Source organism: Protopterus annectens, chromosome 3.part1, assembly GCF_019279795.1.
Source record: "Protopterus annectens isolate FY-2018-M chromosome 3.part1, PAN1.0, whole genome shotgun sequence".
NCBI classification, from domain to species: domain Eukaryota; kingdom Metazoa; phylum Chordata; order Ceratodontiformes; family Protopteridae; genus Protopterus; species Protopterus annectens.
In genome coordinates this window covers 1,385,342,144-1,385,366,721 of record NC_056732.1, presented here as the reverse complement: position 1 = coordinate 1,385,366,721, position 24,578 = coordinate 1,385,342,144, and the positions used below count along the sequence as shown (strand labels likewise).

The 24,578-nt window shown below is 41.3% G+C and overlaps 1 protein-coding gene across 3 annotated transcripts in view; it reads right to left on the bottom strand.

The window, feature by feature from the left end:
* Positions 1 to 24,578, bottom strand: part of LOC122798472 (flap endonuclease 1-like) — a 444,201-nt gene that overhangs the window by 122,073 nt on the left and 297,550 nt on the right. For all 3 annotated transcript variants that reach the window (XM_044067423.1, XM_044067425.1, XM_044067424.1), the window contains exon 7: positions 6,126 to 6,186. In XM_044067423.1, the coding sequence (XP_043923358.1) occupies positions 6,126 to 6,186 (61 nt within the window). The remainder of the gene's footprint in view (positions 1 to 6,125; positions 6,187 to 24,578) is intronic.

Sequence of the window (24,578 nt, the reverse complement as noted above, 5' to 3'; positions counted from 1 at the left end):
TGCTCTGCATTCCAGAATCTCTGTGCTTGCACGTTAGTGGTGCTGAAGGCTTCCCAGTCTATAGTTAGATAGTTAAAGTTATCCAGGAAAATTGTACTGGATTTAATGCTGAGTGACTCCAGTTCCTGTAAGTAGGAATTATGTCTGTCTTGGGTCATAGTATCAGTTCTATAACTGGCTATAATGTGAAAAGGGATTTTACTGATGGTGAGTTGGACAGAAGAAATTCTAAAGCATCATGCTGCTTAAGGAGACTGCATGCAAAACTCTTCCGGATAAACAGCAAAACTCTTCCAGATAAACAATGAGACACATTCACCTTTTTATCTCTTGCATTGCAGTCCTAAAAAGGACTTTTTGTGTAGTACCTGTTAGGGTAATTGAAGGACTAGTATGTGGTTTGGTTCCCACCTCTGATCCTCTCCATGAGCTAACAAGGTAGGGCCCTGTTGACAGATCTTTGTTGGTCCTAATAAGGACCTTTGTAGGTCCAGATGGGTCCTTAGTGAGGTCCAAAGGTAGTCCTTATAAGGACTGGTGTGCCCCCTTGTTTATCAAGGCTGAGCTTGGTGAGCATCCAGTGGGTCCTAATAAGGGACGTTTTCTGTCCCTCCCGGGATTAGGTAGCGGTCCGGATGGGTCCTTAAAGGAACTCTTGTTGCCCTTAGAAGGACTGGTGTGCCCCCTTGTTGGTCAAGGCTGGGCTTTGTGGTGGAATCTCAGTGGGTCCTGAAAAGGACCTTGTTAGCCCTAAGAATGTGTTTGTCCTGTCCTTCATTTTGTGTTTGTCTAAACCTGTCGGTTTTATGGTTTTTAACTCTGAACAGTCCTTCTAAGGGCTAACAAGGTCCTTTTTAGGACTACAAAGGTCCTCCTCAGGACCACCACTCCACACTACACCACAAAGGTTCTTCTAAGAGCCCAAACAGTCTTTCTCAAGACTACAAAGGAACAACTAAGTTATTTTCAGGACTTAGACTTGAACCACCTGGAGAAAAGACTATTCCAGTAAGAGAGAGTTCTTCTGTCATGTCTGTTAACATGGATTCTGATGGCGGGCCCCCACCTATGGGCCTCCTTTTCTGTGCTGGATGGGGTGTCTTGCTGTGTACAGGCACATTCATGTTGCTGACCACTCTCTGAACCTGCTCATATGTTCTCTTTTGACCACCAACTGCCCTGATTTGCTGTAAAAGGTACTTGAAGATGCACTCATGAAAGGCTCAGTCTGAGCAGACCATGCTCACAGAGGACATACAGCAGGATGTCATGCTATGCCTAGAATAATTTCTCTTTCCTTTGTCTCATGGCATCAGGCAAAACTACTTAGAATAACAAAGAAATATATGTGTAAGCTGGAGACATGCCTTAAACAGTATGCCCATACAAAGATTCTCAGTGTTCACATGGCTTATGTTATGTGTCACTCAGTATGAAGCAAAAAACATCTCTATGGTTGCCATCCATGCAGTGGCAATCAGAATGATACAGTTCTGAGTATTACCTTGACATGTCACAAGACTACGTTACCCTGCAAAGAAAACCATGAAGATGCACAGGGATATCTAGGGCAGGTCAAGTTTTCTGTCTACTGCTCACAACAGCACACTTAATGCCCCTGCCTAAACTGTGGATGGGTACAAATGTGGTCAGATGAATTGCTTCTGTCCCCTGCACTATGGACGTGTACAGGCCCAGAGGTGCAATTTCCTGTCATTGTATGACAATCACCCTGACAATGACGTGCACTGTGAATGTCAAATGCAATATGGCCACTCCCACAGTGCATGCCTCTATGATATGACCCCTGACATTAGTGTGTGTGCAGCCCAGCAGTACACTGAGGCCTAAGCCTGGACATCCATCATGATATCAATGCAGACTCCTAGTATTACCCTCATAAGGCTTCCTACATGGGTGTGCGTAGAGATCCCCAAAAATCTCAATCAAGGCAAATAGCTCCATGAAATAGATGTTGTAAGAGAAGATTCATAAATGCTATGGATCATCCTCTCCTACAGTACTAACTGAAGCAAATGATACATTTGTGTTTTTTGGAACCCCCTTCATGGAGCATCACTGGGCCAGCAGACTTTGTCAGTGGTACTTTCTCCTTTACCTACAAGGACACACAGACACACAGAGACACACACACACACACACACACACTCACACACACACACACTCACTCTTCTCTATAACTACAGTCCATCAAAGGATGTGATATGGACATACAAGTCTTGCAGTGATACCATGCAAGGCTTGTCTATTGCAATGATGCTCTCTGTATGCGCAGGTTACAACGTCCTTTTGTTCCCACAGTGAAAAAAAAAGTACAGCTAATGTGCTACTGTCCCTTCAGCAGACAGACCTGTACTACTCAAAAGCCTCACATAGAGTAATGTTCACTATGCAGCTATAACCCTTCCTTACAGGGCACCACAGCATATATGACAGCATATGTCAATTACACAGAACACGTCACATGACATGGATATCAACAGTCAGTAGGACACACAGTCCTTGGTCTAAACCAGAGCCAATGTCTTCCACATACTGCAGCAAACATCAAACTTCCCCAAGCTGCAGTTAATCTAGCACTTTGCATCATCTGTAAGTATCATACCATGCCATAAATCCCTTATCCTATGCATATTACCCATGACAGAATTCATCTGTTGTCACTGTGCAACTCAACCCCCTAGCCTAATATTGTTTCAAGTAATTTACAACATATACCGACAGCATGTGTACAAAGCACTAAAACAAAATGTGCAGGTATCACCTCCTAGTCACTTACCTCACATGAATTGTGTGCAACTGTACAGAGTTTCAGGGTCTCAGTCCTAACTAGTCACTCTGTGTGTCACTCTACTGGTTGCGCTGTACCAAACTTCCACAGAACAATGTGCAAAGGAATGGCAGCACCTGCTTTTACTGAGAATTTTGAAGCTCTTAATGAGTTATTGTAGCTATTTTTTGCACACGTTTCTGAACTATTTATGCACCTGTCCAAGGTTGTACTATGAGACTTATTTGACACTGTTCACTTGTATGAGTACCTGCAAATCATAGTCCATATATGTGGGTGGGTCGCTGACTCCGTCAGGATCTGGAGAAAACTACTGTAATATTATAGCCTGTAAAAATGTTGAAATGCAAAAATGAAAATGTATATGGGTACTGTGCTGTTGTTACACTATTTACATGCCACAGTTCACATCCTAACACCATCCTGCCACGCCATGTATATTCAAGCTATGCTATGCTATGCTATGGTTTCACAATGGCATGTATGCAAACTGAATGCTTTCTGTTCTGCATCACATACCAGCAACAGCAACATGTGTGGACATGAGAGAGCTACCACATGCCTCTGGACTGTGACCTGATACATGACTATGGCTTACAAAGGCACTAAAGATGACAGGCCACCCAGGTGTTGCTTTACACAGAGCAAAATATTTCTGTATCTGATGTACAGGAACCACTGGGAGCACCTGTTGAGGGATTTAATTAGGTTCCCTAGTATAAACTGGATGACTATGCATAGCTTTGCAAGAACAGTGACTGCTTCTACTTGTATCTACCACTCTGCTAGGCAGTGCAGACACCAATGTAATGACCTGAAGAAATACCATCTCAACTTACTATGCCAATGTAATGAACAGGTAAGTGAGACTGCTCCAGAGATGCACAGTAGGTACACAAGGCAGGTCATTATACTGTTATTTTGCATATAGTTAAAGGGACCCTTGCTGGATACTTAATTCATGATGCTTTTGTTTTTTGTTAATATTTCTCAGTTCTGGAGAAAATCAAGGATAATAAGCCCCTACAGCAAAACAAGAACAAGTGTTTCTCCAGATGCAGGGCTATCCTCTAATACACAAGTTCTGTATGTCATAGCAGCATTGTATTACCTACTATTATAACTATGCAGAGGTAACTGTAGCACCTGTAAGTGATAACACTGCATATTGTTTGAAACAGCCTCTATATATATGCTGTATGATAACCCACATGCACACAGGGCATATTTGGGGATCTACGCATCCCACATTTGCAAACATATGCCCAGCTCAGCATATGCATATGTCATGCCTACTGCCACATTATGTCAACATTCAGGGCTTTTGGCCCACTACCATTCTGTGGACATTGCAACAGAACAGGACATGCTATGGCACACAAGGTATGCATCTCATTATATTGTTTTCACATCAGCCCTCCAAATGCCCATGCAAGTACTGCTTCCAAATGGCATTCCATAGCATTCGTAAGTTGCAACAGTTCTGTCCTACAGTACATATCAACTTATGTTACAGGAGTTGCCCACCATAAGCTAACAGCTGCCTGTGTTACTACCAAAGTCTCGTCGGCCTTTGGTATAACACATTGGCACAGTATGTCTGTTGGCCTGTAACACTGTCCATGTTCACATGACCTGTCTTTGTCCTTGTCCCACATGACATGCTTCCAGGGGCACACCCATGCACACCTTCCATGCACTCTTATGGCCAATAGTATCATCCCTACATTAGTGTTGCAGTCCCTCCCCTGCACCAAGGCAACTGGTGCAAAAATGCATCTTTGTAGACGCATATTCCAAAAGGAAAATATGACATTCCATACCTAGTTAGTGTTACAGCCCTTGGCATAACAACAAACCCAGCTGTTACATCCACCTGAAGTTATCTGTACGGTTGATTACCAGATGCAGACAGAATAGTAATCTTTTATTTTTTCTCTCTTTCGTTGTTGTTAGCTTTCATTCATAGTTTTATCTGATGCTTTCTTTTTACATTTTCTCCTTTATGTCACTATTTTATGCAGGATCAGCAATAGCTGTTCCTGTGGTGTTGCAATGGTTATCGCTCTGCCACAGTGCCTGTCTTTTTCCTGCTGGATTACCATCTGCCTCCAGGCCTACCTCTCCAACAGGAGACAGAGGTAGTGCTACAGGGGGACTGAAAGGTGTCCTCAGTGGCTTCTGGTCAGGGGGGGTATTGTTACTCCCTCTGGTGACATTGCTAGAGGGGTCACATTTTGTTATCCATCAGGAGTTGGAGAAGGTAACGGAAGAATTTGTGGACCAGTGGCTTAGAACCCACACTGGCCTTCTGAAGTTCTTCCTCATGCAACTTGCAGAGTTGTACTTTTGCCTGTCATTTCCAAGTGTTACATCTGAGCCAGGGCCCAGAAGGGAAGGCAGTCATAGTGGTTACTGACCTCTGCCTGGGCCCTGCCAAAGATAGCACAATCAGGAGATGGAGTCCAGCCTTACACACAATCCTGGTATTCCCCTAACCTGTGTGTACCTCCCTCCCTCCCGTGTTTGTAGATAAATATTCCTCAACATCATTTGCCCTCCTTGTGCTAGCATATGTGTTTGTCCATTATCAGCCCTAACTTTGTGTCAGCACATCTCAGTCAGTCTTTGTCTAGTTTATGTTTGTTCATCTGTCTACTCCCATTCTGATACCCTCTTTTTCTTCCCCTAACATCCCTTCCCATTTATCCTTCTTGAAAAATAAATGAGTAGTTGTCCCAAAAAACAGAATACCCTTTCTCCCCCTCTGTACTCCCATACTTTCCTTCACTGTGTCCTTCTGTCTGTTCATCTGCTTGCACTTTTCCCTTTCTGACTTTCTTATACTCCTATTTCCTTGCAATGACTAAAACTTAGTAGGGACCTTGCCATGAGCCACATATTGTAGCTTGGAGCAATTCATGCAGCGTCCAAATTTACGTGTGTGGGCTTACATATTTCTGTGCATACAACATGCAGGCTACTGTTGCTTGGGACTTCTGCAGCCACACTCACAAAACAATTAACCTTCTTCTCAAGCACTGTCATTTCTGTGAGCAGATTTCTTAGTTAGTTAATAGCTGAGTCAGTAAATGCCTCCTTCTTAACTGATAATTACTTCAAGCCACATTGCACAAATCAGCATCTCTACTGTGACCCTTATGTTCCCATGCCAGGTTCTGAATCCCAAGAACAGTCATTTTTCTCATTCAAAATAATACTTTTTCCTTTGGTTTAAAAACGCCATAATTTATCTAAATGTTTCCATACAAATTTGGTTAGTCCAGTTACAAAGAAAATAAAAGAAAAATACCTGCTTATGAGTTAAATTGAGCTGCTTTAGGACCTCTGGCAGAGAATATTCCTTTACTACACTGTAAAAAAGCAACAACAAAATATCAATTAAAGCTATAGCTCAAGCACTGAAGACAATTCTACTACACCACCATTTTTATTTCAGCTCATCTTTATATTTGTATGTAACTGTAATTTACTTATTAATTTGTTAACTGGATAAATGAGTTGATCCAAATGGACCATTTTCAATCATGACCTAGGTCACATGCAAAGCACTTAGAAGAGTAAAACAGGTAAAAAATGCTGCAATGAAGCAAATATAGATGAAAACCGGAAACAGTGTTAAAAGACAGCATGTGAAACAACACTATGAGTAACAAGAATGAAAAATATGAACAACGTAAGTAAAATCTTTAAAGATATGAATAAATAGTTTAGTATTTACACCATAGAGGCTAGGATGCAGGAAAAGTAAGGGACTAAGGTGGACTTAATACTTATAAAGGAAGAGTAGGCCAAGTGTTGGTTGTAGAAGTGGATGGGTGGGTGTGACAGTCACTTGGCACAGATGTACTCAGCTGTGCCTCTGTGGAAACTTTTTTTTTAAACAAGAAACATCTTTATTAAATTATCATGTGTGACACTGACAATCTGCCTGCTTTTAAACCTTGTTCCTCTCTGCATGTATTGATTCCACAATTCCCATTTTTTTCTTTGTAATTTGCTCCTACCCTTTACTAAACATCATAACTCCAGTTGTTTTATCTCTGTTGCGATCTTTGCTACTTCTAGCAAAGTTGGTTTAGACTTTGATTTCCATTTTCTAGTAATTGCTTTTTTGACAGGCATCATAGTTAGACTCAGCAAGGCCTTACTAGGCCTAGCAAATTCTGATTCTGTATCATAGCTCAAAAAAATAATTTCCTTAGTTACATCAATTTACTCAACCAGCATCTCTGACAGAGAAGTCTGCAGGGAATCTTTAAAGTCTGCCAAATCATTACCACCCCCCACAGAAAATATGTTCCCAGTTACCTCTTTCTTCCACATCACACCTCCAACATATGCTGTCTACCTGAGGAAAAATTATTTGAAGTTTACTTGGGGTATAAAAATAGCTTTGTAAACACTTCCGAGTGAAGATCCTAAATTGTCTAGACTTTGATGCATATTTGGGAGACATACATATATCCCCCATTGTTTCTCTGTGAATTGCTTATCCAGTCTCTCTTCCCAATCATTTCTAACCTCCTCTGACTGATTCTTAAAGTTGTGCAATATTTTATATGCTCTACTAATTATTCCTTTCTTAATGGCAACTTCTATTCTAGATTCTACTAAAAACTGTACCAGTGTTGGTCTTTTGTTTAGGACCCCCCATTTCTTTCTCTTTGCATATACTCTGATATCAATCCTTGATAGGGAAGGCAATCTATAACCTGAAACCAAATACATTCTTGGCATCTTCCCATTCTAGTACGTTTCCCTCTCTAGTTATTTGCTCCCAATACCTTTGTTCCTTTGCCAGTTTTCTTCAATAAATTCCAGCCCCCTCTTGCTATAGTCTGTATCCCTAATTGCAGTCATCTCTAGCGGCAGAATCTCCTTTCTCCATTCCCATGTTGGCTTAGTTCTTAGAATACTTTCTGCTACTTTATGAATATAATATTCTGTGTGATCATTGTTATTCTCCTTAAAGTTATGCATCCAAAATGCCAGTCTTTCCTTGTTTCTTGAGCTTTTTCCTCTCCACTTTGAATTATAGTTTTCTGCTTGTGGTATGTACAGGAGCCTTAACTGTGTTGCTCTGAAATACCCCTTGAAATTAGGTAATCCCAATCTGCCCTGTGCTACTGGAAGAATAAGTTTTTCCCACTTGACTCTTGCCGACTTCTCCTCCCAGATAAAATCCTTCAGCTCTTTATTAATTGATATCCACAACTTCTCCCCTGGTTGATAAAAACATGCCTGACCTGTGTATAAGACTAAAGGGGCTAAAAACATTTTAACTGCTTGTACCTTACTATTGATATCCATATAACAGAGCTTCCATTTCCTCAGTTTGTGTACTATCTTTTGTTTGGTCTCTTCCCACATATCCTTCCTTAGCTGCTACACTGGAATCATATTTAATCCATACTCCTAAATACTTCATTTTATTATGTCTCCATAAGTATGGATATTGCTGAACCAATTCATATGTGGGCACATAATTTACCACTATTGCCTTTGTTTTAGCTTCATAAATTTGTATCCTGAAAATATCTGAAACTGTCTCAATATGTTCCACAACACTGTAATGTCCCTTTCTGTTTTTGTCAGGCATAAAATAATGTCATTTGCAAATACAGCCAGTTTTTCCTGACTCATCATCATCATCCTCATCTTCTTTTGGCTGTTCCCTTTAGGGGTCGCCACAGTGGATCACCTGTTTCCATTTCTTCCTGTCCTCTGCATCTTGCTCTGTCACACCAACCACCTGCATGTCCTCTCTCACCACATCCATAAACCTTATCGTAGGCCTTCCTCTTTTCCTGTTACCTGGTAGCTTTATCCTTAGCATCTTTTTCCCAATATACTCCACATCCCTTCTCAGCACATGTCCAAACCAACGTAATCTTGTCTCTCTGGCTTTGTCTCCAAACCTTCCAACCTGGGCTGACCCTCTAATATACTTATTCCTAATCCTGTCCACCCTTGTCACCCCGAGTGCAAATCTTAACATCTTTAACTCTGCCACATCCAGCTCAAACTCCTGCCTTTTTGTCAATGCCACTGTCTCCAACCCATATAACATAGCTGGTCTCACTACCCTCATGTAGACCTTCCCTTTCACTCTTACAGGTACTCATCTGTCACAAATCACTCCTGACACTTTTCTCCACCCACTCCATCCTGCCTGTACTCTCTCCTTCACCTCTCTTCCACACTCAACGTTACTCTGAACTATTGACCCCAAGTATTTAAACTCATCCATCTTCGCCACCTCTACTCCTTGCATCCTCACCATTCCTCTATCCCCCCTCTCATTCACACACATATATTCTGTCTTAGTCCTGCTGACCTTCATTCCTCTTCTCTCTAGAGCATATCTCCATCTCTCCAGGGTCTCCTCCACCTGTTCTCTACTCTCACTACAGATCACAATGTCATCTGCAAACATCATAGTCCATGGGGACTCCTGTCTGATCTCATCTGTCAACCTGTCCATCACCACTGCAAATAAGAAAGGGCTCAGAGCTGATCCTTGATGTAACCACCCACCTCCACCTTAAATGCATCCGTCACTCCCACCGCAGACCTCACCGTTGTCACACTACCCTCGTACATATCCTGTACCACTCTTACATACTTCTCTGACACTCCGGACTTCCTCATACAATACCACAACTCCTCTCTAGGCACCCTGTCATATGCTTTTTCCAAGTCTACAAAAACACAATGCAACTCCTCCTGACATTCTCTGTACTTCGCCATCAACACTCTCAGAGCAAACATCGCATCTGTAGTGCTCTTTCCCGGCATGAAACCATACTGCTGTTCACTAATCATCACATCCCTTCTTAACCTGGCTTCCACTACTCTTTCCCATAACTTCATGCTGTGACTGATCAATTTAATCCCTCTGTAGTTACTACAGCTCTGCACATCACCCTTATTCTTAAAAATTGGTACCAAAACACTTTTTCTCCATTCCTCAGGCATCCTCTCACTTTCCAAGATTTCATTAAACAATCTGGTTAAAAACTCCACTGCCATTTCACCTAAACACCTCCATGCTTCCATAGGTATGTCATCTGGGCCAACAGCCTTTCCATTCTTCATTCTCTTCATAGCTATCCTTACTTCCTCCTTGCTAATCCATTGTACTTCATGATTCACTATCCCTACATCATCCAACCTTCTCTCCCTCTCATTCTCTTCATTCATCAACCCCTCAAAGTACTCTTTCCATCTCCTCAACACACTCTCCTCGCTTGTGAGTATGTTTCCCTCATTATCCTTTATCACCTTTACCTGCTGCACATCTTTCCTAGCTCGGTCCCTCTGTCTAGCCAATCGGTACAGGTTCTTTTCTCTCTCCTTAGTGTCCAACCTTTCATACAACTCTTCATATGCCTTATCCTTAGCCTTCGCCACCTCTCTCTTTGCCATGCACCTCATCTCCTTATACTCCTGTCTACTTTCTTCATCTCTCTGACAATCCCACTTCTTCTTTGCCAACCTCTTTGCCTGAATACTCTTCTGTACTTCCTCATTCCACCACCATGTCTCCTTGTCATCCTTCCTCTGTCCCGATGTGATACCAAGCACCTTTCTAGCCATCTCTCTTACTAGCTCTGCTGTAGTTACCCAGCTATTTGGTAACTCTTCACTGCCACCCAGTGCCTGTCTTAACTCATCCCTGAACTCCACCTCACAATTACCCTTTTTCAATTTCCACCATTTGATCCTTGGTGCTGCCCTCACACTCCTCCTCCTCTTCTTGATCATCAACATCATCCTACAAACCACCATCCTATGCTGCCTAACTACACTTTCTCCGGCTACCACTTTACAGTCTCCAATCTCCTTCAAACTGGCCCTCCTACATAAGATATAATCCACCTGTGTGCATCTTCCTCCACTCTTGTATGTCACCCTATGCTCCTCCCTCTTGTTAAAATACGTATTCACCACAGCCATATCCATCCTTTTCGCAAAATCCACTACCGTCTGACCTTCTGCATTCCTTTGTTTAACACCATACCTACCCATCACTTCCTCATCCCCACTGTTCCCTTCACCAACATACCCATTTAAATCTGCTCCAATCACCACTCTCTCACCCTTGGGTACTGTCATCACCACTTCATCCAATTCACTCCAAAATTTTTCTTTCTCATCCATTGCACACCCAACTTGTGGAGCATATGCACTAACAATATAAATCTGCTCCAATCACCACTCTCTCACCCTTGGGTACAGTCATCACCACTTCATCCAATTCACTCCAAAATTTTTTTTTCTCATCCATTGCACACCCAACTTGTGGAGCATATGCACTAACAATATTAATCATTACACCATCAATTTCCAGCTTCATAAACATCACTCTATCCGACACCCTTTTCACCTCCAAAACAAACTCTTCGCATACTGTTCCTTCAGAATAACTCCTACGCCATTTCTCCTCCCATCCACACCATGATAAAACAATTTGAACCCACCTCCGATACACCTAGCCTTACTCCACTTCCATCTGGTCTCTTGCACACACAATATACCAACCTTCCTTCTGTCCATCATATCAGCTAGCTCTCTCCCTATACCAGTCATACTGCCAACATTCAAAGTTCCGACCCTCACTACCACAGTCCTAGCCTTTCTCCTCTCTTCCTGCCTTCGGCCATGCCTTCCGCCTCTTCTCCTCCTTTGGCCAACAGTAGCCCAATTTCCGCCAGCACCCTGTTGGCTAACAGTACTGGTGGCGGTCGTTGTTAACCCAGGCCTTGACAGATCCGGTATGGAAATATTAACTGGTGACTGCATGAAAAGATTTGGCGAAGTTTTACGCCGGATGCCCTTCCTGACGCAACCCTCCCCATTTATCCGGGCCTGACTACCATACCAATTATATTCTTGAATTTCTGAGTCCCTTATTTTCTTTGCCAATGGTTCTAAATATAATGCAAATAACAAAGGGGAGAGAGAGGACACCCCTGCCTGGTTTATTATCACCGAGGATCCCACCCAGTTTAATTTTCGCCTCCGATGCCTCATATATCCTCTTAATCAACCATATAATTTTTTTCAGGAAATGCAAATGCTTCCATTGCTCTGCTCATAATGTCCCAGCTTACTCTGCTAAATGCTCTCTCTGCATCAAGACCCACCAACAACAGTGGTATTTTCTTACATTCTGCTTCCCTCTGGATCATCAGTGTTCTGTTAATGTTGTCACATGTTTGGCTCCCCTCCACAAAACCACATTGATGCACATCTATCAATTTTGGCATCACTTTTGCCATTCTTTTAGGCATTATAGACATAAACATGTTATAATTATGGTTTAGTATTGAAATGGGTGTGTATAAAGCCGGATCTAATGGATCTTTACCCTCTTTAGGTATTACAGCTACCACCGCTTTCTTCCAGAATGTTGGTACTTCTTCTCCTCTTAAAATAGTGTTAAACAAAACCTTTCAGATCTTTATCAGTTTTTCTCCTCCTAGATTCCAAGCTTCCACAGGAATACCATCTGTTCCTGGGGATTTTTCCTGTAGATTGATTATATGTTACCATTTTTATCTCATCTCCTCTTATCATAACTGTTAGTAGTCAAGCCTCCTCTACAGCTAACCTTGGCATATTTACTTCTTCCATAAACATTTCCATTTGTACCTTTTCTCGATTTCCACACTTATCAGCTTTATACAGACTTTCACAGAATGTCCCAAATATTTATAATATTTCTACAGGATCCCTTATTATCTTTCTTGTTATAAGCTCCCTAAACTTGGTGACAGTGCTTTCTACCTTCTGATGGCTGAGTCATTGTGCTAAAGGTTTTTGTGGTCTACAGTTATTATCAAAAAACTGTTGCTTAACAGCAACCTTTCTAAACTCATGCATATTATTGAGGTAAACCCCTATTTTCTGTTTAGCATTCTGCAGTTGCAACTCTTCCTGTTCTGTGAGATTCCCTCTGTTTTGCAATATTTAACATTTGTCAGTCGCTCTAAATAATTCTTGTTACTTCTTAACCATATCTCCCTTTCTTTTATTTCCACCCTAGTTTTAAAATCCACTTTAATTTTATACCACTCCGTATCTATATCTTCAGAAGTTTCTATCTTCTCTAATAGCTCCTGAATAATTTCTACTACTCATTCCTTAAATTCCTTTCCTTTCAACAGACAGGTGGGAAAGTGCCCGTGTCTCATTTTTATTTCATTACCCTGTGTTTTTATTTTAGTTATTATTGGTGCATGGTCTGAAATAGTTATTTGATGTGTATCAAGACCTGCAATTTAATGCAAATGTGCCTGTGAAATGTAACTTTTGTCTAGCCTAGCCAAGTTTTTGTATCCTGAGGAATAATATGTAAATTAACTTAGAACTCATAGTACTGAATTCACATCTTCCATGCCAAATATTTTCATAAATTTCTTTAAAAATATACCCTCCTTTGTTATATTTTCCCTTCTGGCCCCCAGATACATCTTCACGGTTGCAAATCAAATTCCAGTCCCCACCTATAAGTAATATTCCTTGCTGAAATCTGATTTTTTTTCTCCCAGAATTTTCTTAAGCTCCATTATAACAGTTTTTGGTGGAATATAAATACATGCCAATGTAATCCTCATCCCTTGCCAGTAGCTCTTAATACTGCAAATCCACCATTACTGTCTTTTTATCCTCTTCTATTACTACTGGAGCTCCTCTTGCAATTATTATAAGTACTTCTCTCTTTCCACTGAATAATTATCCTGAAACCTTTCTTTATCAAATTCACATGTTCAGTTCTTTCCAAGTGTACCTCCAGTAGCATAGCTATTTGCAGTCTACATTTTTAATATAGTTCACTACTCTTTCTTTTTGCATTTATCTGGGAGACTATTAATGTTTAAAGACATTATAGAAAGGATCATATTCTTAAGAAATTATTATTCCCACGTTTTATATATAACAGCTTTTTTGTTAAATGTCTAGTTCCAGCTTTTGTGTTACATGCATGTACTGTTTGACAGGTTAACCTTTTCTACAGTTGTTTCTTGCCATCTCCATTTGAATCTATGTCACATCTTACAGAACTGTTTTATTGAAAACCCTCAAAAAATACACACACACACACACACACAATACCCCTAAAAACTATGTTCATTTTCAAATATTGAAGTTTTACCCTATTAATAGGAACAAATGTTCCAAATTGACAGCCACAAACATAGACTCAAGCTAACTAAATGAAAGGTTATCTGTGTAAGATGCATGGTACAGCCTGTGGTTCTTTTAATTGCGGTCTGGTTTTGTCTTATCTTTATAGCTTTCTCAGCCAGGAAAACACTTGAATGCTTTCAGAAAACATTTTCTCCAATCCATTTCTATTTATCAGATTGTCTTCTACAGACATGAGAATCAGAGACAAAACTGTTTACTAGAAAAAAGCCTTATAATATTCAATATCCTTTTTTTCATTTACTTGTTTTCTCTTAAAACTTGTTACTATATTAAACTAATGGCCTTAAACCAGTCATTCCCCTATGCAAGAATGAGTGAAAACACAATAATTTTTCTTTTGCCATGCTTTTTTAACCAGATTTTTTTTACCTTACGGTGTCTACATTTCTTTAAAATTAAATAAGGAGAATGTGAGAAGAAGGGAGAAGGGGAAAAAAAAAGAAAAAAAACTGGAGCACCTGTTTACATTACTATCCCCATTACACTTGTTAACTGAAAAAACTTTATAGCATGCAAAGAAAGTCATGCACTTTAAATAGTACTATTAAGAAAAAAAAATTGTTTACTTACAGATAACTTTCTCCTTCCTCTTACCCTCTCCGGAGTATTTTTCTGAACATTAATGACATGAAGTAGGGTATATGCTTTAGAGTCCTCTACAAGTTTAATAAAGTCCAAAGAAATCCATTACTTCCAGATTTCCTTCTTCTGTCATGTTTCACAAATATAATTATTGATTTGTAATCCCACATTCATCATTTTCCAAGTTAAGGATTTTATTCTCCAAACATTGATGACGTGAAGTAGGGTATATGCTTTAGAGCCCCTATAAGTTTTACAAAGTCCAAGAAACTCCAATATTTCTAGATTTTCTTGTTGTATTCCTGTTCATCTTTATCTTCCAAACCCTGTCTCTTCTTCATTTCCAAATTATTCTCAACTCTTCTAGTGAACTCTTGTGCTTTTTTCCATCTCTCAAGCATTTTCCATTGAAACACTGGAAAAGGTTTCACTGGCACAGTTTCTCTGTGGTCCTTATTACCAGAAGAACAAGAGGGAGAATTTCCTTCTGTTTCACAGCTCAGTTTTTGTTGGACAAATTTTGTATTTCTTGATTAGCATGTACTTCATCAAAAAATTACTTTGTTCCTCCAAGGAAAAATATTATGAAGATAGCTGGGTAAAGTAGTTTGAATCTCATGCCTGCTTCTCAACATTCCCTGACTAATGGAATAAATTTACTCCTCTTCTACCCAGTGTATGAGTAGTCATTCTCCACAAACACTCTGCTCTCTTCCACTTTTAGTACTTTGTCCTTCTGCCACAGCTTTGACAGAATCAACTCCTTCTGCTGGTAAGACTGCATCTTTACTATTAAAGGTCTGGGTGGTTTTCTCATAGCCAGGTTTGGCACATATGCATGATGTGCCCATTCAGTTAATAATTCCTGTTATGGACAGATTAACAGATTATAAGTACTTTTACTTTTATAAGTACTTTTTTTTTCTACTTTCCTACCAGCGAATGTTTAGTCTCACCGAAAAGCGAGTTTTCTAACTATCTGAGTTCTGCAAAGTTTGTTTTTCTGCATTTCTTTGTGTTTTGCACTTTAAAAGTTGTTTTTGCCTTGTTTAATTGTAGTAGGCTACACAATCTAGTGTGCTAGCTGATCTGAAGCATTTACTGTATTCCTGTGTCTAGTTTCTGTTGTATAAGAGAAAAAAAATATCCTTGTTTCCCGCCTTTTCTGAACTAGAATAGTCCAGTTTTCAGGTCTTGCTGAATTCTAGGCTGTGTCATAGTTCCTGTGTTGCCCATATCCTTACTTGGATAGGAGGAAGCTTCTTTGTTCACCAGTGAGAGTGGGGAGCTCTGAGCAGCCTATCTGTCCCTGGAGGAGTGGTCTCAGCCCACTAACTAGTAGCTTATTGGCCGTTTTGGGCCATTTCCTATCTCTTTCAAACTCCCTGCCTTAAAACCCACTTTAGTGTGGTTTTGCTCTTGCAACAGACTCAGCACAGCTCCTCGTGGTGTCCTGCAGAGTTCTACAAGCAGCAGAAAGCGAAATAGAGACTTTAACAGATTATAAGCACTTTTTTCTACTTTCCTACTAGCGACTGTTTAGTCTCACCAAAAAGCGAGTTTTCTAACTATCTGAGTTCTGCAAAGTTTATTTTTCTGCATTTTTTTTGTGTTTTGCACTTTAAAAGTTGTTTTTGCCTTATTTAATTGTTGTACGGTACGCACTCTAGTGCACAAGCCGATCTAAAGCATTTACTGTATTCCTGTGCCTAGTTTCTGTTGTATAAGTGAAAAAAAATTAAAATATCCTTGTTTCCTGCCTTTTCTGAACTAGGACAGTCCATTTTTCAGGTCTTGCTGAATTCTAGGCTGTGTCATAGTTCCTGTGTTGCCCATATCCTTACTTGGTTAGGAGGAAGCTTCTTTGTTCACCAGTGAGAGTGGGGAGCTCTGAGCAGTCTATCTGTCCCTAGAGGAGTGGTCTCAGTCCAGTAACTAGTAGCTTATTGGCCGTTTTGGGCCATTTCCTATCTCTTTCAAACTCCCTGCCTTAAAACCCGCTTTAGCACGGTTTTGTGCTTGTAACAGACTCAGCATAGCTCCTCGTGGTGTCCTGCAGAGTTCTACAAGCAGCAAAAAGCGAAAGCGAGACTTTAACAGATTATACGTACTTTTTTTTTACTTTCCTAGCAGCGACTGTTTAGTCTCGCCGAAAAGCGAGTTTTCTAAACAATCTGAGTTCTGCAAAGTTTGTTTTTCTGCATTTTTCTGTATTTTTTGTGTTTTGCACTTTAAAAGTTGTTTTTGCCTTGTTTAATTGTTGTAGGCTACACACTCAAGTGCGCTAGCCAATCTAAAGCATTTACTGTATTCCTGTACCTAGTTTCTGTTGTATAAGTGAAAAAAAAAACAAAAAAAAAAACCTAGTTTCCTGCCTTTTTTGAACTAGAATAGTAAAGTTTTCAGGTCATGCTGAATTCTAGGCTATGTCATAGTTCCTGTGTTGCCCATATCCTTACTTGGATAGGAGGAAGTTTCTTTGTTCACAAGTGAGAGTGGGGAGCTCTGAGCAGCCTATCTGTACCTGGAGGAGTGGTCTCAGCCCAGTAACTAGTAGCTTATTGGCCATTTTGGGCCATTTCCTATCTTTCAAACTCCCTGCTTTAAAACCCGCTTTAGTGCGGTTTTGCGCTTGTAACAGACTCAGCACAGCTCCTTGTGGTGTTCTGCAGAGTTCTACAAGCAGCAGAAAGCGAAAGAGAGACTTTAACAGATTATAAGTACTTTTTTTCTACTTTCCTACCAGCGACTGTTTAGACTCACCAAAAAGCGAGTTTTCTAACTATCTGAGTTCTGCAAAGTTTGTTTTTCTGCATTTTTCTGCATTTTTTTTGTGTTTTGCACTTTAAAAGTTGTTTTTCCCTTGTTTAATTGTTGTAGGCAACACACTCAAGTGTGCTAGCCGATCTAAAGCATTTACTGTATTCCTGTGCCTAGTTTCTGTTGTATAAGTAAAAAAAAATATCCTTGTTTCCCGCCTTTTCTGAAGTAGAATAGCCCAGTTTTCAGGTCTTGCTGAATTCTAGGCTGTGTCATAGTTCCTGTGTTGCCCATATCTTTACTTGGATAGGAGGAAGCTTCTTTGCTCACCAGTGAGAGTGGGGAGCTCTGAGCAGCCTAACTGTCCCTGGAGGAGTGGTCTCAGCCCAGTAACTAGTAGCTTATTGGCCGTTTTGGGCCATTTCCCATCTCTTTCAAACTTCCTGCCTTAAAACCCGCTTTAGCGCAGTTTTGCGCTTGTAACAGACTCAGCACAGCTCCTCGTGGTGTCCTGCAGAGTTCTACACGCAGCAGAAAGTGAGAGACTTTAACAGATTATAAGTACTTTTTTTCTACTTTCCTACCAGCGACTGTTTAGTCTCACCGAAAAGCGAGTTTTCTAACTATGTGAGTTCTGCAAAGTTTGTTTTTCTGCATTTTTTTGTGTTTTGCACTTTAAAAGTTGTTTTTGAATTGTTTAATTGTTGTAGGCAACACACTCAAGTGCGCTAGCCGATCTAAAGCATTTACTGTATTCCTGTGCCTAGTTTCTGCTGTATAAGTAAAAAAAAAAAAATATCCTTGTTTCCCGCCTTTTCTGAAGTAGAATAGCCCAGTTTTCAGGTCTTGCTGAATTCTAGGCTGTGTCATAGTTCCTGTGTTGCCCATATCCTTACTTGGATAGGAGGAAGCTTCTTTGTTCACCAGTGAGAGTGGGGAGCTTTGAGCAGCCTATCTGTCCCTGGAGTAGTGGTCTCAGCCCAGTAACTAGTAGCTTATTGGCCGTTTTGGGCCATTTCCTATCTCTTTCAAACTCCCTGCCTTAAAACCCACTTTAGCATGGTTTTGCACGGTTTTGCGCTTGTAACAGACTCAGCACAGCTCCTCGTGGTGTCCTGCACAGTTCTACAAGCAGCAGAAAGTGAAAGAGAGACTTTAACGGATTATAAGTACTTTTTTTCTAATTTCCTACCAGCGAATGTTTAGTCTCACCGAAAAGCGAGTTTTCTAACTATCTGAGTTTTGCAAAGTTTGTTTTTCTGCATTTTTCAGCATTTTTTTGTGTTTTGCACTTTAAATGTTGTTTTTGCCTTGTTTAATTGTTGTAGGCTACACACTCCAGTGCACTAGCCGATCTAAAGCATTTACTGTATTCCTGTGCCTAGTTTCTGTTGTATAAGTGAAAAAAATATCCTATTTTCCCACCTTTTCTGAACTAGAATAGCCCAGTTTTCAGGTCTTGCTGAATTCTAGGCTGTGTCATAGTTCCTGTGTTGCCCATACCCTTACTTGGATAGGAGGAAGCTTCTTTGTTCACCAGTGAGAGTGGGGAGCTCTGAGCAGCCTATCTGTCCCTGGAGGAGTGGTCTCAGCCTAGTAACTAGTAGCTTCTTGGCCGTTTTGGGCCATTTCCTATCTCTTTCAAACTCCCTGCCTTAAAACCCACTTTAGCTCAGTTTTGCATGATTTTGTGCATCGCACAATGTAGCGCAACGTCGCACAGTGCTGTTTAAGCAGTTTCTAACAATTCCAGGCTCCACAAAGTCTGCTCTTCAATTTTTCCCTTAGAACTAGTCAAACTCTCAAAGTAAGCACTCAACCTTCTTTATACAGCCCAGCACTTGCTCAAATTTCTCAGTAAGCACTAACAAACTTTAGCACTACACCCCCTTATACTATCTAGAAGTACAAGGTTCCCTATTCGTCCATTCCGGACAATCAATAAACCAGTTCTTTAAACTATCCAGGCATGTCCAAAGTGCAGTTTCAGGTTTACTCTCCAGTCCAGCTAGAAAATCTGGGAATCTTGAGGCAATGTTACAATTGCCTTATGTACACAGACAACCCTCTCCTCCTTCCAACAAACTCAAATATTTGTGAAAGATGCAACTATACAGCCAAATTGGAGGCCGAGCTCTCTCAACCCAAGACTGGCACAGTCAGTCAGGAGGAGAAGAAAACCACTCGCACCACATAACCAGTCTCATATAGACCAAAAGCACCAGCAAACAAGACACAAACTCACAAAAACATACTCGGAGGCTCTAAATAAAAATCTGCCAAAGCAGCAGAGACCCCCAAAGCAGACATCCAAGCAACCGCTACCCCACAACAACTTTCACATATCACATACTTCACGAAGTCAGTGTGCCACACAGTCACAGCCCCTAAGGCTAAATAACACACCTAATACACTAGTAATTGGAGACTCTATTGTCAGGCACATTGATGTCCCACTCACCAGACTGAACAAGGAGAAGGTCACTGTAAGCTGCCTGTCGGGAGCCAGGATCCACCACATAACACAGGCACTCAGGTCACTCCACAGCAGGTACAAATATGACTCTGTCATTGTCCATGTTGGTGTGAATGACCTGAGACATACTTCCCTGGACTACATGAAAAGAGACATAGAGGAGCTCTCTGATCATGTAGCCCAGGCCGGTATGACCCTGACCCTGAGTAGCATATTGCCCTCACTAAGAATGATGCCGCAGTATAAAGACAAAATGATCCATTTTAACAATTGGCTAAGCTACTGGTGTCATTCAAAGGAGATCCAGTGTCTGTCAGCCTGGTATGACATGCTTGACAAGCCACGTTGCTTCGCCAGCGATGGCTTGCACCTGTCACACACAGGCTTTCGAATACTGGCTAAGGCTCTTGCCACCCCCATAGTGCCTTTTTTAGGCAAAGCTCAAAAGACAAACCCACCTCCATAGACAAAACCAGAAACAAAAAACTAAGGGTAATGCTACTTAATGCCAGAAGTCTAAACCTCAAGATGCATGCACTCGAGGCACTCCTCAGTATGGAGAAAATCAATATCTGTACAGTAACAGAAACCTGGTTCAAGGCTCCAGAGAGCACCCCAGCACTACCAGGATTCAACTCATACCATTCCTTTTGGCCCCAGAACTTGGACTGGAATACTAAAGGCGGGGGAGTATCCATTTTCATGAAGGATACCCACACCTCCAGGTTAGTGGCACCGCACGAGGCAGCGAAGACCATCCATGTGCAACTAACAGTAGGTAAAACTAATTTTCAGTTCATAGCCTGCTACAGATTACCTACCTTGTCTCAGGATCCCCACTTGGCCTTCCTGAAAACACTGGAGATTATGAAGGTCTCACCAAACACCATGATATTGGGGGATTTCAATTACACAAACATTGACTGGGAAAACTACTCAAGTCCCAACTCTTTTGCCCAACGGTTCCTGGAGTTTATAAACTCAAATGCCATGGAACAACTTGTCACCACTGCCACAAGAGGGGACAACATATTGGACTTGGTCATCACCAACATGGGGGCTCAATGCTCCACACCAGAGGTAAATCCCTCGTTGGTAAGATCAGACCATAAACTTATCACAATGGACATCCACATCCCAATCCCGCCCCCAGCCAAGGAAACCAATGTGAAAAATTTCTCAAAAGCAAACTTCACACTTCTCAAGACCAAGGTGGAAAGTTTCAAAGCCCCCGGGCTATTGGAAAATGCTACCCAAACCGTAGTATCCTTTACAAATGCACTCTATGAGCACCTACAGGAATGCATGGATCGTGCCATCCCAATAAAACCAAGACTCACGCCTCCAAAAACAGGAGACCAGTCTGGTGGACCCTGGCCATAAATAAGCTATACAACAGAAGGAGGAAACTATTACATGACAAGGCAAAATCCCAAAAGGGGAAGGGATCCTTGATCAGTACTAGCAAGAAACTTCGATCCCTCATAAAATCATCAAAGGCCAGCTTCGAAAGAAAAATCGCCAAAGACTCTAAAGATAATCACAAGGTGTTCTTTAGCTACGTCAACAATATGGGTGGCAGCTCTCAGATCTCCTCTGAGCTGGTGCAAAATGGCACAAAATACACTGAACCCACAGACATTGCCAACATCCTGGCGGACAGGTTCAGTGCAAACTTCACCCCCCCCCAAAAGGGCCTGTGTCTATCCCAGAAGAATGCAGTCCTCCAGACATCACAGACACACAGGTGAAAGCAGCCCTCTCCAAAGTAAAAAACACAGCATCAATGGGACCAGATGGTATCCCGGGCTGCATGTTACACGAGCTCCAAAACGAACTAAACCCTCACATGAATTCACTGTTCCAACTCAGCCTTACCACAGGTTATGTACCCAAAGAATGGCATACAGCAACAGTGATCCCGCTCCACAAAGGTGGCGTCACAACGGATCCCGGGAACTATCGCCCTATAAGCCTGACTAGCCTGGTCTGCAAGGCTATGGAGCGCATCATCATGGATCTCATAAACAAAGACATTGGGAACCTCCAAACACTGGACCCCACCCAATTCAGCTTTGTTAAGGGCAGACCTTGCCTCTTAAACCTACTTGACTTCTTCAAAACAGTTACCAAAGCCTTAGATGAGGGAAAGGTAGTCCACACAGCCTACCTAGATCTCGCAAACGCCTTTGGCACAATACCCCACTCTGGTATCATAAATAAGCTTACCAGCTTAAATATCAATCCATATGTCACAAGATGGGTTGCAAACTGGCTCAGGGATAGAACTCACATGGTCAGAGTCACGGGTGCCATGTCCGATTCTAAACCAGTTACAAGTGGCGTCCCACAGGGATCAGTCGTGGGACCCCTCTTGTTCGGTATATACTTCTCTGAGATACAGGCAAACACGGGAGGACTGTGGCTGACTAAGTTCACAGATGATTGCAAACTGAGAGCCATAATAGACTCTCCGACTGACACAAGCATCCTCCAGAAGGGCCTTACAGAGACTGATACCTGGTGTCAGAACCATGGCCTAAAGCTAAATGCAAAAAAATGCATAGTCATTCCCTTTGGGAAAAACAAAGTGCCCACAAACTACCATATAGGAGGTAATCCACTAATTACGGAAGAAGTAATTAGGGATCTGGGGACCCAAGTAGATAGTAACCTCTCCTTTGACAATCACATTGCCAAAGTGGTTAGAAAAACCTTCTATATAGCCCACCTAATCACGAAAGGGTTCACATCTAGATCAAGAGAGGTCACTGTACCTCTCTATTCATCGCTCATCAGGCCCATAATTAAGTACAATGCCCCATTTGGGATGTACCTTACCCGACACCTGCAACAGCTGGAGAGACCTCAAAAATACCTCACCAAGAGGATTGTGGGCCTCAAACAGATGCCCTATGCAGCTCGACTAAAGAAACTCCAGCTCTACTCAGTTGCTTACCGCCTACTCAGAGATGATCTCTGCCTGACATACAAAGCCATGTCTAACCCGGAATTGTTGGACATGCTCCACCTCAAGAAAACCAGATCCATTAGAGCTACACGCTCCAGGGATTTAAACCTTAGCACAACAATAAATAGGACATGCTGGAGGGATAGATTCATATCCCAAAGGCTTCCCATGCTCTGGAATAGAATCTCAGTCCATGTTAGGCAAAGCCCCTCACTGACCCTCTTCAGGACGAATCTTGATGAATGGATGGGAAATCGTAAATTTGCTCCTGGGATCACTTCTATGGCCCTGCTGGACAGAGGCTCAGGAATCTAGTCTAAAAGGGAGGCGAAAGCCAACACATTCTGGCTAGGCTTGTAAATGCCCTAGGGCAGATAGCCTAGTACCTACCTATGAATACCAGTCCAGTTGCTTATTCATGTTTTTATAAAATTAATACATTTTGCTCCTTCCACCTTCTTGCGTACAGCAGAAAATCTCAGGTTTTCCCTATATGCTCTGTCTTCTAATTCTATTATTTTTTTAAACATGTTTTCTTGTGCAGTCTCATATTCAACTAGCCTTTTCTTCATTTCAACCTCTAACTTTTGCAGTTTTGTCACCGTATCTGAATATCTGTTTAAAGCATCTTCAATTTTTTACAGCCTGTTATTGTTTGAGATGATATACTCCATCAGTGTTTCATTTATTTCAGTCAGATCTGTGTGCAGTTGCCTTACACTTTCCTCTAAATTACTGGAAGTCATGTTTGAAGCTTGCACTGCTTTTTGCTGAACAGCTATAGTATTTTTCCCAGTCAGTGTTTTTTATTGCCTTTTGTAGCTGATTTTCCTTCAGGTCCTCTGCATTTCTTTTTTTCCTGACATCCAGGCAGTGCACTTACCGGCCTGTTACTGAAATTTGCCCAGAAATCTAGGTCCACTGGCTTTATCTGCTAAGTTTCTGTTTTTACACTGGGAGAGCTAGAATTAAACTGTTACACAATGTGCAGCCATCTTGGAAGTCCCTGCCTTTGTGGAAACTTGATGAGATTAGCATCATTCCTAAATGTATTTGTGATTTTATCCCTGATGTAAGCACAGCCATCTCTAAGAGCACCACTCATAGAATCTGAAAGCAACAGCCATCCATCTCGAGGCAGACTATGTTGGGTACTGCCAGTGATGGGAGTAATATATTACAATATGTAATTACTGTAATATATTACAATTTCTAGCAACTAGTAATATAACTAGTTACTTTTTCAAAATAGTAACTAAGTAATAGTAATATATTACTTTTTTAGTAACTAGTAACTTAAATGTGAGTTACTTTTGAGTTACTTTTGCTTAAACCAGTGGTTCTCAATGTGGCCAATATTGCCCCTAAAAAGAAACCACGTACCACGTAGCATTCATAACATGCATCTCAACTGTACCAAATTCCTCAGCATTTCTCGGTTTTGGGCTCAAAATAATAGGGTGCTATAAATTCCCGATTGGCCTCATTCAATCCCTATTTTGGTGTGCAGACAAGGGCACCGGAACTATCCCACTTTTAATAGGCTTCAATTAAAAAAAATGCATGATGGTAGCATCTTCTCCTTTAAGCTGGACAATTTGCTACTCCTTACTGACTACAGGAACAATTGCCAATGTCATTGATAACCCACATGTAGATAATGCCTGAGGAAGGATATAAGGATTCAGATTCAGGCATCTATTATTCTGAGTCACTTACCAGATTTTGTGTCAGTA